Source organism: Asparagus officinalis, chromosome 9, assembly GCF_001876935.1.
Source record: "Asparagus officinalis chromosome 9, Aspof.V1, whole genome shotgun sequence".
Classification (NCBI taxonomy): Eukaryota; Viridiplantae; Streptophyta; class Magnoliopsida; order Asparagales; family Asparagaceae; genus Asparagus; species Asparagus officinalis.
The window spans coordinates 38,648,171-38,665,414 of NC_033802.1; the positions used below are offsets into that span (position 1 = coordinate 38,648,171).

The 17,244-nt window shown below is 39.3% G+C and overlaps 1 protein-coding gene across 4 annotated transcripts in view; it reads left to right on the forward strand.

Moving 5' to 3' along the window:
- The window catches only part of LOC109823622 (probable translation initiation factor eIF-2B subunit epsilon), a 56,687-nt gene extending 46,069 nt beyond the window's left edge, over positions 1-10,618 (forward strand). For 2 of the 4 annotated variants that reach the window (XM_020389901.1, XM_020389902.1), the window contains exons 12-17: positions 3,470-3,561; positions 5,281-5,363; positions 8,213-8,284; positions 8,976-9,101; positions 9,950-10,044; positions 10,228-10,618. In XM_020389901.1, the coding sequence (XP_020245490.1) occupies positions 3,470-3,561; positions 5,281-5,363; positions 8,213-8,284; positions 8,976-9,101; positions 9,950-9,997 (421 nt within the window). In that variant the 3' untranslated portion in view covers positions 9,998-10,044; positions 10,228-10,618. The remainder of the gene's footprint in view (positions 1-3,469; positions 3,562-5,280; positions 5,364-8,212; positions 8,285-8,975; positions 9,102-9,949; positions 10,045-10,227) is intronic. The other 2 variants (XM_020389904.1, XM_020389903.1) reach the window with 2 other exon arrangements.

The window sequence follows — 17,244 nt, forward strand, 5'->3', positions numbered from 1 at the left end:
GCAGTTCGTTGCACATAGCCTTTGTTGTTAAACTGGATTTTTAGTCTTGAGTGTTGCAGATAAAGAATCACTTGCCCATTATCTCTTACTCATAAAATCTACAAAGCAATTCCTTTATTTTTGAGATATATTCTTGAGTTTTCCTTTTATGGTAGGGCGTCTGATTGTACCTTTCCCTTCTTTCCCTTCACTTGCATGCTACTGAACCACAAAATGTTATCAAAGGCATGCGACTTAGTGCTCCTGCACATAGGCCCGTGGCGAAGTGCCCCATATCCAAGGTTTTAAATGTCGGCCGACATGTTCGACATGTCGGCTGACATGTCGGTTTGAGGGCTTGAGCGACACGACATGGGCGTTTTCAACTCGTATGTCGGTTTTCAGGGTCAAATCGGAAATATCGGGGTTATATCGGGCATATCGGTCGATTTTCCAGCATTGAAAAATCGGCCGATATGGCTTTTTTTTTAAAATCTGTTTTTTGTTATCGGGTTTGAGTTTAGTGATAAAAATCTAAACCCGTTTGACCCGTTCTCATGTTTAAGGGTGTCTTATGAACCCGATAGAAAGAAAAGAGAAAAATTAGGACTACAATGAACTTGGGAACCGATCACTCATTCTGTGAACGACGACGCCCTTCCCTCACCTCCATCTCAGACCCCTGTCGTCCATCTCCCGTTGCGTCCCGAAATCCGAACCTCAACCGAACCGAGGACGGTAGGGTATCCCGTCGTCAGGATAAATGGAAGAGGGTGGTCTTATGAACCCGATAGAAAGAAAAGAGAAAAATTAGGACTACAATGAACTTGGGAACCGATCACTCATTCTGTGAACGACGACGCCCTTCCCTCACCTCCATCTCAGACCCCTGTCGTCCATCTCCCGTTGCGTCCCGAAATCCGAACCTCAACCGAACCGAGGACGGTAGGGTATCCCGTCGTCAGGATAAATGGAAGAGGGTGGTCGGTGACTCATCCGAAGAGAGGGTGGTCGGTGACTCATCCGAAGGACCCCGAACAGACGAAGAAGAAGAAGAAGAGCCCCGACACTACCTCCCTGCGACGTCGGAATCCACCCATCGCCGACGCTGTCTCTAGAATTTATAAAGTATGCTTATATTAAATTTAGGAATGCTTAAATTATATTTAGGACATGATATTATACATATGTGCTCACCCGATATGGCAATCCGATATTTAGTCCATGTCCTCGATATATCCCCGATTTTCGCTATCCGTCATGGATTTCAATCGTCCAACATTAACCCAACATCCAACATTTAAAACCTTGCCGACATCTAATGCGGTAGCACTTTATTGTGCCTCGCAATTGTCTTGCTTGATGGCGCTTTACACAAGACGCGTGTGTCATGAGCGCCTTATTTTCACATCACAAACTAGTCTTTCCATGTGGCATCTAGTCACTCTTGGCGTTCAGCCTACTAACCAAGCACTCAAGAACGCAAGAGAACTTTAGGTGGAACTTGAGATTTTTATTGCTTAATACTTGATTGGATACAAATGAGCTCCCCCTTGGCCTCCTATATAGGAGTGACTCCCTTTTACATGAATGACCTAGATTTCTCTTCTAGAGAATTCTATACATTCAGTAGTCAAGATTAATCCTCTAGAGAATTCTATACAAATGTCTCATATACAAGAATATCCAAGAATTTACATGAACATTCTAGAGTTTGGCTGATGTGGCGGTGATGTAATCGCTGACTTGGTGAGAGAAAAAGTTGTATGTGACACGTGCAAGACATTTTGGTTCTTTAACATTTGATTGGGTCTTTATACCTGATAGTCCATATCCTAGAAAAGAAAGATAAATCCATTATGCCATTTTCCTGATTGAGGACCCTAACTCATTCTTGTTTACTAGTTGATTTGCTTCGGTATTAGTATTGATTTGACTTTTGATTTGGAAAATTATGAACTTTGCTATGTTGGGCGTGTTAGCACTATGAATTAAGATCTTATGTTGTTATTTGATAGTGGATATTATTTATTTTGACATAATTTTATATGAAAATTCATAAACATGTTCATTTGTGCTTGATTATCTATCTTGAAAAACTTTGTGTGGTGTGCGCCTCACTTCACTCAGGCATAATGCGGTGCGTTGCGCCTTGCATATGTGTATGTGGAGGGACTTTCCGCCCTGCATTATGCATCGCGATTGATAATGCTGCAACTACCTTATGTATTCTGTTACTTTTTTCTTCAGTTATAGTTAATATTTTCATATTTTTCACTTCATCGTTTTTCTTTTCAGTTAATTGTTCTTACTTACTTATTTCTGCAATTTATCTCCCTCCCAATTTAAATCTTTTCAATGACTGTGCAGCCCCTGAAATGATGCATTAGGCAGTGGATTATTATTCTCTCTATTCAGTCAATCTATGAAAGAGGAAAAAGTAACATAATGAGACCATTGGCAACACTAGAACTAGTGCCTTACTCCATGGTCGCTACCACCTTTCCTTTTGCTTAATACCTCTTCTGCTATAACCATGTTACTTCTTGACTTGGTACTTTGCACTTTACCAACACTTGTGTGCTTGATTGTGAAAGAAGCCTGCAATTGGATATTACCAATGGACTTAGCTGCAGGAAATTGGGGTGTGGGTAAGTTTATTGTTATTGATGCTCAGAAGTTTTGGTATTGGAAAATGATTGGAAGCTGGGTGCTGATGGATTATAATATCACCTAATTTATTGTTTCCGATTTGAATATCTGAATTTCATTGGTTCAAAATTTTTGAAAGTTGATGTTAATAGAAGTTAGATTGTGTAAGCTGCTGTGGTTTAGGTGGTGGCTTATTAGTTACTACGTTATAGTTTGGATGGGAATGTGTATGTTGTTGTTGTCATATATGCAAACCAGTTCAATGTCTTCCATTTTATGCATTCATCTGTTTGCTGAATAGTCAACATACTTAGGTTCTATATCTTTTACCTATAATCTCTACCAATACTTAATAATTCTGTTCATTAAAATCTTATCTAGGCAATACATGGTATTTTAAATTAGACCAGTGCTTATCTGGAAGGCATTTATTTTGAAATATCTGTTTTTGGCAATGTCATGCAATTCCTCGAATATATTCTACATTCAATATGATTGCATTGTTGAGCATTGGCACACATATCCTTCTACAAATGCTTTTTCCTGGAATGGAGATTGTAAATGCACATCTACACAGTGGATTCTTACCTCCTTGAATGAATTTTGTATTCTACATTCAATCTGATTGCATTATTGAGCATTGACACACATCCTCCAGCAATTTCCTTTTCCTAGAATGGAGATTGTAATGCACATCCATGACACAATGGATTCGATTTACCTCCTTGAATGAATGTTGCACAGCATTCCACCTTATAGTTTGCAGGAGTGCTTTAAAATTGCATCAGTTCACTCCATGACTAATTTTAAGTAATTTTGCCATTTGTGGTTTGTTCAGGTTGTCATACAACATGTCGCATGCGGATTGTGCTGGAGCATTGTTCTACTCTATCATGAAATCAGCTTATGATTCTCCTCATTCATCTCAAAGTGAGTGCTAGCTGTTTTCTTGCCAGCTTCATATTATTCCACATTTTTCGTGTTGCTATGAGATGGACTATTATTAGATGTCTTATAATGTCTGCTCTATGTATTTATGTATAACTGCACAGATGCAATTATAGCTGTAGAAATGATGTATGTAAATACAACATGCATGCATGCACACACATATAGAGGTTGGGGCTCTTATTTTAGCGGGGTTACAAATACGTACATGTTTGTGTTTAGATGTATGTATATCATAAATGTTTGGTTGCCGATCTGGTTCTGTGTGGGTGCAACCATACATGGATACAGTATCCATATGCTTGCAAGACAACTAGAGATAGAAAGCTGAGGAGAGACGGAAGAAGGGATACTTTCTTTCTTTCTTTTTTGTTTTTGGGGGAATGCTAACATCAGCCCAATACCAGTGCAGTTTTCGAGTCTATATAAAATGCACAAATACTGCAAAGACATGTATTTGTTGGTCACCCTGGTGCTATGGAAAATAAAATAGAGTACTTTCATGGGACAATATCCTAATATGTGTCCTCTGTGTGGTTTCTGAGGAGGATTAGGCACCAAAGGCTCCATATTGGTCCCAAGTTAGTGTAAAATGTAGGATAGTGTAGGTTTAATGGTATTCACAGGAGTTTTTTCTCCATAGGTTCTGTAGTTTCTTTTCTTGTGGGCACAGGGGTCAGTGGGTCTTGATAAGCTTATACATAAATGTCCAATGAAAATAACTTACGTTGTATTGTATGGAAACTTGTAGTTGTAATAATAGCAACGAAGAATAATAGTTTGTTTGCTAGAACTATTTTGATATATGAGTTATTCATAGGTTCAGAGTGTGAATCAAATTATATTTTAGGAGAAGGGTGGAAAAATACAAAAGAGAAGATGGACTTTATATTAATAGAGTTTTATAAGAACAGGAGTTGACTGGAAGTGATATTAAGTATTGTTTTAATCATAAGCTAGATAGTTTTATTTTTGTTGAAATTAGTTTGATTTTTGCTAGGATTTAAACTTAGTTTGATTTGTTATAATATGAAATTAGTTGCTTTTCTTAAACTTGTAAGACAGTTCGTCAGTTAACTGGTTAAATTTGTTTTTACCTGGTTGCATTTGTTTCTTAGTTGTGGAATGAGATTAGGAGACTGCTACTATTCTTATGCATCTAACAAAAGATTAAGGCATGAGAGTTGCATTTAGTTTTGATGGATATGGAATGAAAAGTTGACACTCTGGACATTATGGTGTTAAGTTCATTTTTCTCCGAGGTTTGAAGTGCCGGCGGATACGTACGCAACTCAGCCATATAGTGTCGTTATTAGGTATGCTAATCTCATCTAGCTGAAGCTGACAAATATGATCAATACTTGCTTATGACAACCAATAATGGTTGATGTTGGCTAACTATGTCTAGTGCATGAGGTGATGTTAACTTTCGTCTTTTAATTACCAAATGTTCTTTTCATAGAGCTTCTTCGGGAAAGTAGAAAAAGAAAGTTTATTCATAAGACTTTGATTAAGACTATTTTGTTATGAATTAGTGATCTCAAACACATCTCATTTATTACTCATGTATGTATGTGCTTAGCGTCTAAAAGATGATTCTAACTCTTTGTTGTAGATATGTTTCCACTTTTATCGGATCATTTCCTTCAAATATTATTGTAGGGAACACATAATGATTGTGAACTGAACTTTAACTTATAGGGGAGCTGCTATCAAATACTGCTAAGGAAATTGACAAATGGAAGAATCTCCTGAAGAATTACCTCAGATCCAAAGATGAGGAGGTATGATGTTTCCATTTCTTTATTTCCATCCTTCTATGAATACAAATTCTTCTCTTTTTTTGTTCCATATGTTTCTTTCACACATTTTGTACACCTAGATAATAGTATGACTTCCTAGAAAATCAGAAATTTTCATCAAAAAGATTTATTTTAATATTTTTTATTGGGAAGACAAATCATCCTATGAACCTAAACATTCAATCTTGTCGGGCATTAGACCGGTCTTTTCTTTGTCAACTTCGTCCACGACTGTATGAGCTCTCATTAGGTTTGGATTCTCCTGTTTCATAAAAAAGAGTTGGTTCTGGATTAGACTTGGCAATATCAATTAATGGTCCAAAAGATTTTGAGTTCCAAGTTCAAGTTATGAATATCATCCAGTCCTTGTAATTTTTTATTCATCAAACGGGCCAATAATCAACAAGGCTTTCTGTTTAGAGTATCTACCAAAGTATTGGTCATTTCAAATACTAGGTTTATAATGTGTATCTATTCTTCTATGCTTCATCTTAAAGTGATAAAAAAGATAGTGATGTGTTTTTATTTCCCACATCTGTGTCGAATGTAGCTTTCATGGAACCTATTAAGCTCCATCGAGATTCTAATCTTTCTCTGTATTTCTGCAATTTTCCAGTTTGCAATACCTTCAGCCTAGTATTTTTGCACCTTCTCCAATGTTTAAACTAGCATTGGACTTTTGATACACACCCAACCCAATCCACACCATAAAACTCCAACCACATTCAATTAACTTCTTCCACTGGAAACCTGACCCGCTCCAGAGCCAACCTGCTTTCATCACTCCATCTTCTGTAAAGTCACTCTTTGAAAGATCACTAGGGTTTTATGAACGGGAAATTATAGTCGCTCTTAGCTTTCTTTCCTTTTTCTTGTTTTCTTGAGTTAGTAGGCATTATACATAGTTTATCTGCTATTTTGATAGATAGCTTGCATTTCTTTTGTAAGGGTATATTATAATTGACCTCTGTTCTTTACTTCTGTAATACGGTAGATTCGTGTTGAAGACTAGATGAATGCTTATTTCTTTGTATTGTTATTATATGCTTTTGATTTTCTTTTGAGTAGTTTTGGTTGCTCTTTTGTAAGTTTTGTGTTAAGAAATGAAAGTCTGGGGTACGTAATAATGAAGTGGCTACATCATTCATCCTAAAACCCTAATCACACAAAGAGAGCCTTTATAGAAGATGGAGGGATGAACCGGATCGGGTCTGGAGTGGAATGAGCTAATTGAATGTGGGGCAGGTTTGTGTAATGGGTTGGGCCAGGTGTGCACAAACTTTGTTGCTTTGAAGTCTTATAGCTACTTTAACTGTTGCTTCTGCTTGTAAATCTGTGAACAACCAATATGTCAGATTATTTCTACATGTTTGTTTAGTAAGGGTTTCAATACACAATTTTGTGTTGCCAATGATCAGCGTGAATCATCAAAAGAATGATTAAGAACTCATATCAGCCATCTATACTCTGAGAGGGACTTCGAAAGCATCTTCAGTTTCAATTGTAAGCTACAATAGCTGGTTTTAAGATCAAACTTCAAAATTTTTTTGCTTTCCTCGTCTTCTGTTATCTCACTAGGTAAATCAAATTTTGAGATGTTAATATTTATTTCTCACACTTAGATTCAGCTCTTTATGCTCAGTACCTGGTCCCCTGGATCCATCTTTGCTTGCAAAGAGCAGTGGAACACCTGGAGATGTTACTTGAGCTTGAATTAAGCCTTTAGATCGCTGCTGCTTCCTAAGTTCCTTTGTTCAGAGATAGTCTTCCAGTGAAACACCTCTGAGAGTAGATCAGTGCTTGGGATTAATTCAACTAAGAATTAACCTTCTCTACCTGGTGGTAATCCTGGCATAGCCGTAATTTTTTTTCATAAAATCCTTGTACACTTGGATCGTCGATTGATTACTTTCTCTTTATCTTCACTAGCATATGCAAGCTAGTCATTGATCAAATTTGAAGAAGCCGATTGGCACAAGTTTAGAGGATATTGTTTGAGATTTGGAAGTTTCTTGTTTGCCTTTGGGATGATCAGGTCTCATTTTGGCGTACAAATGTCAGCATGTTTTATAATTATCTCAATTGAATCTATCTAGTACGAAATGGTGGAGCATATCCGGGCCTGGCATGTCTGTACACATGTTTGACATAGATACTTCTGCACCTCTCAGAGACATGGAAGCTTCTGAATTTATCCTGAATTATATATTATTGTTTTAAACTTAGGACACTCTTTGGAGACGTACTACATTTCTCCTATGCTTCTTTGTTCATATTACACATTTTAGATATTTATGTACTTCCATTAACATATCCAAGGCTATTTACTTTACTAGAAAGAGTCAAAATTATTCACTTGTAAACAGCTGTATAAGCTTAGATATATTTAATATACATAGACCTACTGCATAGAGAAAACTGTGGCCCCTACAACTTTGTGAATCTTGAGTTGAAATATGATCTTGTACAGAACCTTACTCTTTTTCTAGTTGAGATAAAAAATTGGATGGTGATTGTTTTCTGGCTATCAATCACATCCTTTTTACTTCTTTTTTAAACACTGTTAATTAGATTTTTTTTTCTCTATTTGAGCTCGAGAATGGAATGGTGATTGTTTTCTGCCCTCAATCACATGATCCTTTTTAGCTTCTTTTTACAATGTTAATTAGATATTGTCTCATTTGGCTCAAATGTTCTGTCCAATTGCTATCAGCAGTCAAGAAAAATTGTTGCAATTGTGTTATTCTTTACTAGTATATCTGTGTTCCATTGTCAGTAAAATGTTTATTGATTTTTTGTTTATGATTTGCCTGGACTTGATGTTTTTGTAGATTGAGGTGATAATGAAGCTTGAGGAGATGTGCTTGGAAAGTGCACTGGATTTTTCTCCTTTGTTTACAACGGTAACTGTTTAACCCCAAAGAGAAATCTGATGGAGTGCATTTTTTTCTGCTGTATAATAGTAAAAAATGTTTGTCGTGATGAGAAAATTGAGATAGAAAGTACATCCCTGGAGCCATTTGGATCAAAACGACTAGCACAAAAAAATGTTGCTCATATTTAACTTCTCTGGTATGAATTCTTACGTCTCAAGATGAGATTTTAAAAAGAAATAAACATAAAACATCAGATATTTGATTATGTGTGTTATCCCCAGTTGCAAAATGGTAATGAAATGGGTCTCATTATGGCTATTTTTGTCATTTGTCTGACAAAGGTTGATTGAGTAGCCCTTTATAATTACATCAGTTTTGACTGTTAAGCCCAAAGCTTTTGCCATTTTATACTTTTTTCCCAGAGGGATGCAAATTATTCCTCATAAATAGAATTTGTGATTATAGGTATAGCGGGTGAATTTGGATGTTCTTGATTAAACAAGGAGATTGAATTTCTTTCTATGACAAATTAAGTGGGTCCGGGTGTTTCTTCTTGATGGACCAAATATATATATAAACTAGTTTACTTATTTTAGCCATGCTTCACACACTCTTTTAAAGGGGACTGTTTGATTCTTTTGATTTTTTTTCACTCTTGGTTCAAGTTATTAGATTCTTCAATCTTCACTGATTTTCAACTTGAAACTTTTCTTTTAAGATACTGAACCGACTCTATGAGAAGGATATTATATCCGAAGATGCAATACTTACCTGGGCAGAGGAAAAGGAAGGAGCAGATGAATCTGACAAAATCTTTGTGAAGCAGGCAGAACAATTTATCAGGGTATGTATTGAGAGCCTGAACCTTGTGTTATTAGAGTGGCTGTATGACATAATATATGTAAATTCAGCATGTTGCTGCTCATAATATATCTGCTTATTAATCTCTTTAGTTGGTAAGTTTGCATATTTACTTGCATGCGCTCCCGGAAAGAAAGGGGGAAATACAAAAAACTAAAACCAATTTTGGAGTTGAACTTCCCTAGTAATGATTGATGGGGACCAAATAAAGCTTTGTGGTAAAATTAGGTAATATGTAGCTTATCCATAGTTTTGTAAAAAGGGATATACTGGCATGAAAACGATGTTTACATGACATCTAACTGGAAGTAGGAATTCATAAATGTAGCTCATATGACATATAGAGGTAATAGTGGACTCATTAACTTTAGGGCATGTTTGGTAGATCTAGATTATAATCTACTTCAGTTATAATCCATTTGTAGGTTATAACCCAATTGGATTATATTTTAGGTGTTTGGTGAAGAGGGTGGTTATAATCCATGTGACTTTTTGTTAAAATGACAAACGAACCCTTACCAAGAATGAGCACCCAAAAGTGACGTCTTTTTTGTCTCTTGCTTGGTCAAACATGTTGAGTACAATCCACTCAAAAAATAACTTATGAATGCTACATTGTCTTTTGGTGGATTATAATCCAAAATAATCTACTCAAAATGGTTACCATGCATGCAAAAGTAGATCCACTTTGAGCAAGTTGCTAAACATGCTCTTATTCCTTCCTAATATGGCTAGCTTACACGACACTGTGCAGACAAATTTTGCTGTCCTTTGCATTATCTTACAAAATTCTGAATGTACGACATTATTTTGTTCGATAATTTGGTGTAGTGGCTAAGGGAAGCTTCTGAAGAAGATGAAGAAGAAGAAGAAGAATAAGCACTTTGAGGTGATTTTGACTCTAGACCCTCATCTTTAATTTGTGGGTGAGAGCATTCCTCATTCTTTGTTTCTTGGTACTTCAAATATATTTGATCTACATCTGATTTTCAATTCATCGTAGCTCATTTTCTCAAAGCACTTTATTCTTGGATGCAATTATAAATTTCTTGCGGGATTATAGAGTTAGTAGATCCTATTTTAACTATAAATATATTGAGTTCATGCAGGGTTCCTCTTGTAAAGTTAGTGCAGCCAAGTCTTGCGACCTTGAATAATATTCGCATATGTGGAGCTCAAGAGATTTCCAAAGAAAGCCAAGTTGCATGAAACTCCAAATATTGCTTCAAGGGCGGCTCTTGAGCTTCAAGCGAGATTGGAATACTTCCTAGGGATTGTTTCATGAAGTGAACTTCTGCATGACATCTTGGGTATTAATCATTATTGTACTTCATGATACTTCGTCATTTTTCAAAAGGCATCTCCGTACCTTCTTTGATTGAGCGTACATGAGCACTGATACAGATGTCAGCGAAGTACAAGAACTTGTATCTAAGGATATGCATCAGATATCTGAAACTTCCCTTATTATCTAGTAAAATAGCCTTTTTGCATCGTCCATATTAGCTATAATGGTGTATGATTATTAATTCCTTCGCCCTCTATTATCTGCATTATGTTTTAAGTAGAAGAAATAATCAGTGTATATAGGCTTCTCGTGTATCATTTTTGAAACCCCTTTGAACTTAGATTGTGATGAATGAGAGTTATAGCGTATAACTAAAATGACCTGCAATTTGAGGGACCATTTTATGACCGAAACCTAGACTCACACAATATCTATTTTTCTTAATGTATACGCTTCTAAGTACTTGGCTTGTGAGATTTGAAAATGATTACTTTGAGATCATCTTGAAGCCTTTTACATTGCACCAAAACTGCAAAATTGTGATGAGATTCTAGAGAGAGAGTATGTAATCTATTGATTGAAAAAAAAATCCATAATCTAGCAGCCGTCTTGTTGGCATGCAGTCCCTTCCTACCTGGTTAGTGAGAAAACATCTTGAGTAGGAAAATACTGTTCTGACAATTCGGATCTAAATAGCAAGCAAGGGAAGATGATTTATGTTTGCTACTACTCTCGTGGTGCTCCCATTGGTGGCTTGGGCAAGTTCTCTTATGCCATAAGTTTGGAGAAACATGATGTCTGCATATTTGAGTTTATCTAGATCATTGTAAGATGTGTAAGTTGTATATGTACAAGTTTTTATGCATGTCGTTATTGTTTCCTTTTGGCTTATTTACTCACTTAACTTGGTTGCGAAACATTTCTTTTATTACCGTATGAAAAAGTAAAATAATTTGTTATCTTCATACCTATATAATTAATCAAAAGTATTAGAATAATCATGATCAAAGTCAAAATTACAGTCTATTCATATTAAGTATAATTTACAATAAATATTACTTGAAGGCTAAATTCTTTTATTAAAAAAATATTTTTTATGTAAATAATTTGGAATTGAAGATTCATTTCCTTTATCGTAAATGACTTCCTTTTTACCCCTGCCTTTGCGAGAATAACAAATGTCGTCCTGAATGAATCCCGCACCTGCTTTTTTGTCAAGCAAAATGATTGGAGTGGTATACAGAAGTCAGGGTTATCATATAACCCCTTCATGATATTATCAAGGCACAACAAGTACTCTAAATCAGCATTTATTGTTACTTCTTCGGCAAGTTGTCAATTACAACTACTATCCGATGATTCTCCATCGTCAAGATTGATTACAATGGGTACAATGTCATTAAGTACAAAACCACCATCGTAATCAAACCCAGCTTCGGTATCAGCTTCTTCTTCGCTGTCCGTGCCTTGGGCCGATGGTTCAGTATCGGATTCAGCACCGTAGAGAAGTGAGTTAGTAAAATAATTCTCTAACCCCTTAAACGGTTACTTATCCGCGACCACCGTCTTGACCTCGTTGTTAGTGTTCGCATATTTAAGACACTGATGGAGGGTAGAAGGGACTATAACGTTACCGTGGATCCAAGGTCGACCCAACAGTAAGTTATAAGAAGTCTCTGCGTCGATCACATAGCATGTGATTTCCGACTTAAAATCTCCAATTTGGCACTTTACTCGGATTTTTCCCAAAGGTCTGGACCCACTAGTGTTGAATCTATAGATTGTAGTGCCCATGGAGGACAGCTTACTGGCCGGTATTCCGAGGCTATACATCAATCAGAGTGGCATGATGCTAACAGCGGAACCCGGATCAACTTGGATCTGGTTGACAACGCTGGAGCCAATGTGCCCGGTGAAATACAAGGGCCGGTCATGCTTTGAATTCTTTGTCTGCAAGTCCTCCTTGGTGAAAGAAATGCAGAGAAAATGGTGCGCCGCGAGGTTGCAATGGTGCACTGAAGGCTCTGGCTCTTCGGGGGACGGTTTGATCTGGGTTAGGAAAACGTCCGTATTTGCCAAAGCTTCTTGCAATGCTTCCCTTGTGTCCTTCAACAGTCGTAGTAGCTCATATAGAGTTATTCTAGCCAGTATATTGGCTAACTGCGTCATAATATCGAAACGTTGTGGAGTATTCGAGCTCCCCGGTTTGTCCCTTCCAATCGGTTGATTGACTCGAGACTGCTTCGAGTTCTGAACCTCTTGGTGTAAAGGCTCCTTTTCCTTTAGCTTTGGCTGAGTCTTCTCAATGGGTACCGGAGGAGTTGCGACTACCCCCATTTCCGCTAATGTCTTCAAGGGAATGGTTTTGGTTACTCTTTGTTTGGCTAGCTGATCGGAGGCACTCGGATATTTGACATGGTATTCATTTCCACTCATGGTAGCAAAGACCTCTTGCTCATCTTTGGAGAGAGAGAAAGTGGGAATTTCTTCATCATTTTCTTCTGGAATAGCTGCAACTCCATAACAGGACTTTTCTTTCCCTTTTGATTTCTTCTTAGATGACGACCTAGCCCATTGCTCATCTTCGATCAGATCCGGATGGACCCAGAGAATCTCGCCATTTGGGGCTGTGTGTGTCACAAGTCCTTTCTGACGTTGTTTGTGAGGATCATCATTGACAGTCTTCACCGCTACGTTTATTACAGGCTCGGGCTGGAACCAGTCCAAAGGAGCAGATCCGAAGCTAATTGATACAGCGTTTGCACCCACTTTCTTCTCCTTGGATGATTTCACCGTCAGGACCCCAACATCGATCAATGCTTGGATCTTATCCTTGAGGGTGTAACATGTTTTGGTAGGATGATGCACCGCTCTATGGAATGCGCAGTATTTCGGGTCATTAACCTTCTTGGCATCTTCCTGATCCTGGATTGGAGGTAACTTGATTTTGTTATTCTCCACAAGGTGTTTGAAGAGACCAGGAACTTCGTCCTCCCTGAAAGAATAAACTTTCGGAAATTTTGGTTTGGTAGTCTTTGGCTTTTGTGACCTCTGTTGCCATTGTGACTGTTGAGGCCCTTTTTGCGGTTGTTGTTGCTGCTGCGGTTGTAATTCGAACGTCTGGTTCGCATCCACCGCATTTGATTGGGCTTTCCCTTTACCTCGAGGAACAAAATTCTACTTCGGGGTATTAGCCGTTGTTTGACCTCTTTCGGCCTTCTTCCTTTAGAGAAAACACTCGGCTCGTTCTCCTTGCACTTTCAAGTCTTTCTAAGTCTTGGACGGCGACATTCCCATGGATTCCAGGATATCTAGCGAAAGGTTGTTATGATAAGTCTCGAGGATAAAATCTTCGCTTACCGGATCTCGACAATTCATTGCTTTGTTCTGGAATATTTTAACGAAGTTCTCTACCGACTATCCGTCCTTCTGTTTCTCATCGAACAGCGTTCCGATTAAAATTTCGGTGTCATCATCGAAGAAATTCGTAAGGAACATGTCTTCCATGTCGTCCTAACTGTTGATACTCCTCGGTTTGAGGCGACGATACCAATCGAAGGCCGCTCCTCGAAGAGTGTCAACGAATGACCGTACCATTAGAGGTTCATTGCCGGAGATTATTCCCAAGTAGGACTTGAAGTATATTAAATGCTGAGTGGGGGAACCCTTTCCGTCAAATAGCGTGAAGATTAAATTAAACTTCACCGGATACGTGATTGATTCCCATTCTCTCGGGTATAGACATGGTATTCCAAACTTCTTTACCTCCTGAGCACTCATCAAGGCGTTGATTTTGCTCTCCAAGTCCCTCATCTTCTTTTCTTCGCTCATATCTTTCTTCGAGCGATTACGGGGAGAAGTGACATGGTCTTCTTTCGTATTATTGTCGTCTGAGGGTCCACCCCCAGCGTTGTTATCAACGGGAGGGATTTCCACATTGACATTCTCGTCTGCTTCCCGATCACTATCAACCTGATTAGGGTTATTACGACGACTGGACTCCCCCTGTTGATTCGTCAGTGCTGCAATTTGTTGGCTATGCATATCTCTCATTTTCTGCATAGCCATCTCCATTTCAAATTTCAAATTTTCTTTTTGCTTAGTTAAAGCCTCCTCGAGAATCTTAGCCATTTGTTCGGCGTTAATCATGAACGATTCATAAGATTGTCCTGTACTGGATGCCGTATCATCGGAAGCCAATGTAGAGCAAGCATCAGACGTCTCATCGTCCGAGGATCGTGACCTTCTGGGTCTAGGTCTGATAGTTCCAGATCGCAGCCAAGTCATGCGTTGAGATACTTCCGTAAAAGGCTCAGGACTGAAGCACAGATTTGCCTTTGTCGACCATGTTGATAGTGACTCGCGAGAGTTCGTCACTTGTGCCGGTTGACCTTCTTCTGCGGAAACGCCTCGGCTTAGCCTCAGATGTTCTGGTGGAGATTCTTTCAAATACCAAAACTCTTTGCGAAGCCTTAGGGCAACAACATTCTGATAACACCACCTTGATTATCTTGGCACACGGACAGCGTGAGTCCGTGTCTCGAGCACTTCTTTTTCGGGACTTATTCATACCCCCGACGTGATAGTACAACTCGTCGGTCTGATGACCAGAGCAACCCATCGTGTGTTGGCACGAATTCCCAGGTATAACTTCGTCATCGGACGAACATATTTACGCCTTCGTGAGCGTGAAACTCTAACTTGCTCTTGAACTTCGACTCGCAATCCGATGCGGTCGGTCATAGGGGCTTTACCTTTGTTGTTATTGGGGGATTAGCATGATCCCCAGCCTGAATGGTTGTTTGGGAACCTTTCAACGGCCCCAATCGCTCCTTCATAGGTACTTTATCTCGATCTTCGGGGAGAGGACCAAGGCGGTCTTTCAGGGTAATCCTAAATTTGGTGAGATCAATGCTACCACATGGTTCTGTCGGAGGTACGGGGACAGGGGAAACGGGATCTAAAGTTGACGAAGGCCAGACGGTAACTTCGTTCACTTTCGCCTTAGACGCTGACTTCGCCTTTGGCACCCACACCTGTTTGTGCTTGGGCGATTTCTTAACTACCTCTTCCTTCTGCATTTCTTTCGCTTTCTGCAAAAGGACTCGGGCATGCGCGAGCAATGCGCGGCGCTTCTGCATTCGCTCCTCAAGGGTAGAGCGGGTCCTCTTGACGCGAACTCACTTATTCTTCTCTGCTTTGGAGGAGGGGTTGGTTGCTCACCGTTGTTGTTCTTAGCGCTGCCTAGATTTTAGATCCACATCATAGCGTATCCCGTCCATTGGCTCCAAAGCCTTAGCCAGTTGACACGCAAGGCATTGATGCTATCTTTGGCGCGCCCTCTTTGACAATGTTGGTGCGCCTTTAGTAGTTATCTTCACGGCGGAGGAGAGGTCCAGATCTATAGCATCGACCTTGTTGGATGTTGCAGGGGCGTCGCAAGGTGTAGGTGCAGCGGCCGCGAGGGGATCTTCGATCTTCGAGGCTGAAGTCCAGCGAGTGTTCCTGGAAGAGGAGGCCTTCCTGCGCCTGCTAGGAGAGGCGGATCTGGAGGAGGAGGAAGAGAGATACTCTTCAAACTTCTGTTGGTCGAATTCATATTAGACCTTTTCGTTCACCCGGATCTTGATTGTCGGTTGTGTCACGACAGCCTCGGCAGCGAGGCTGTTAGCTCCCACTGTGGTCGCCATTTTGTTTCCTTTGAAAGTTGCATTCATTACTAATTTCATTATAACTTTATTCGTTTACAAAGAATTCAAGTAACAAAAATAAAAGAATTACAACTCTCTCGAAAATAACACAAGATCCGTTTATCGTCTCTTGCTCGCGTGGGTTTTTGTCCGGTGATAGGGATGTCAATATCCGTGGACCACCTGACGATCAGATCAGATTTGAAGCTTCGTCGATTCGCGAAGGAATCAAGAAGCCAAAGTGCTTATCTCAGCGATAGCGAGATAATTGCTCTTCTTAAGATCACCGCAACGGGGTAATCTTAAGGGACGAACACGAAAACTGCAGATCTGACGAACTCTTCTTTTCTGCGCTGAAGAACTCGATCAATCTCCTCCTCTCTTCTGAAATTCGTGCGCCTTTAGTCTTTAGTCCGGCAGGGCTTCGCCAACGCTCGAGAATTCCAAATCTTGAAAAATAAAGGCCCTGGGGCTGTATTTATAGGCTTTAGGAGCCCTGTGTTCGGATAAGAACGGTTGATTCTCTCTTATCTTCAGTTAAAACCACTTAACCATATTATCAGATCAGTTGGAATAAATCCAGATGGTTAACGATCGAAAAACCGCTGAAAATAACCAAAATCAACGTTTTTTGTATTGCAGACACTTCTGAGTGTCTTGGCCAAGCCAAGACACTTGAGAGTGTCTCCGCCTTGCCGAGACACTCAAGAGTGTCTCGGCTTGAAGTGTCTCGGGTATTTTGGCCCTAACTTCCTCATATTTGGCCAAGACACTTATAAGTGTCTTTGCCAAGCCAAGACACCACGGGGTGTCTCGGTTTGGTTTTTTCTGGTTTTGGCACGTCGAGTTTGTTTCCACCGTAATTTCGTCGTCCAGACTCGGAATTACATGATTCAATATGCGTTGGAAAGCCGACGAGGAGATCTACAGGCTCCCATGATTAAATTATATATGGAGTAAATGGGACATGAGGGGTGTTCCGCCTTTCTTAAACGACGTGGGGCTCCCGATCAGCTCTTGTTCCCGTTATTCCGAAGTTTCATTGCTTCGTATGGTCCGTCGACTCACTTCATGTGTTTGTCATCGTTAAATGAGCTCCTGTGACTCAGATAACGATGTTCATCATCTTCTCTCTTTCTCGAGCCGTG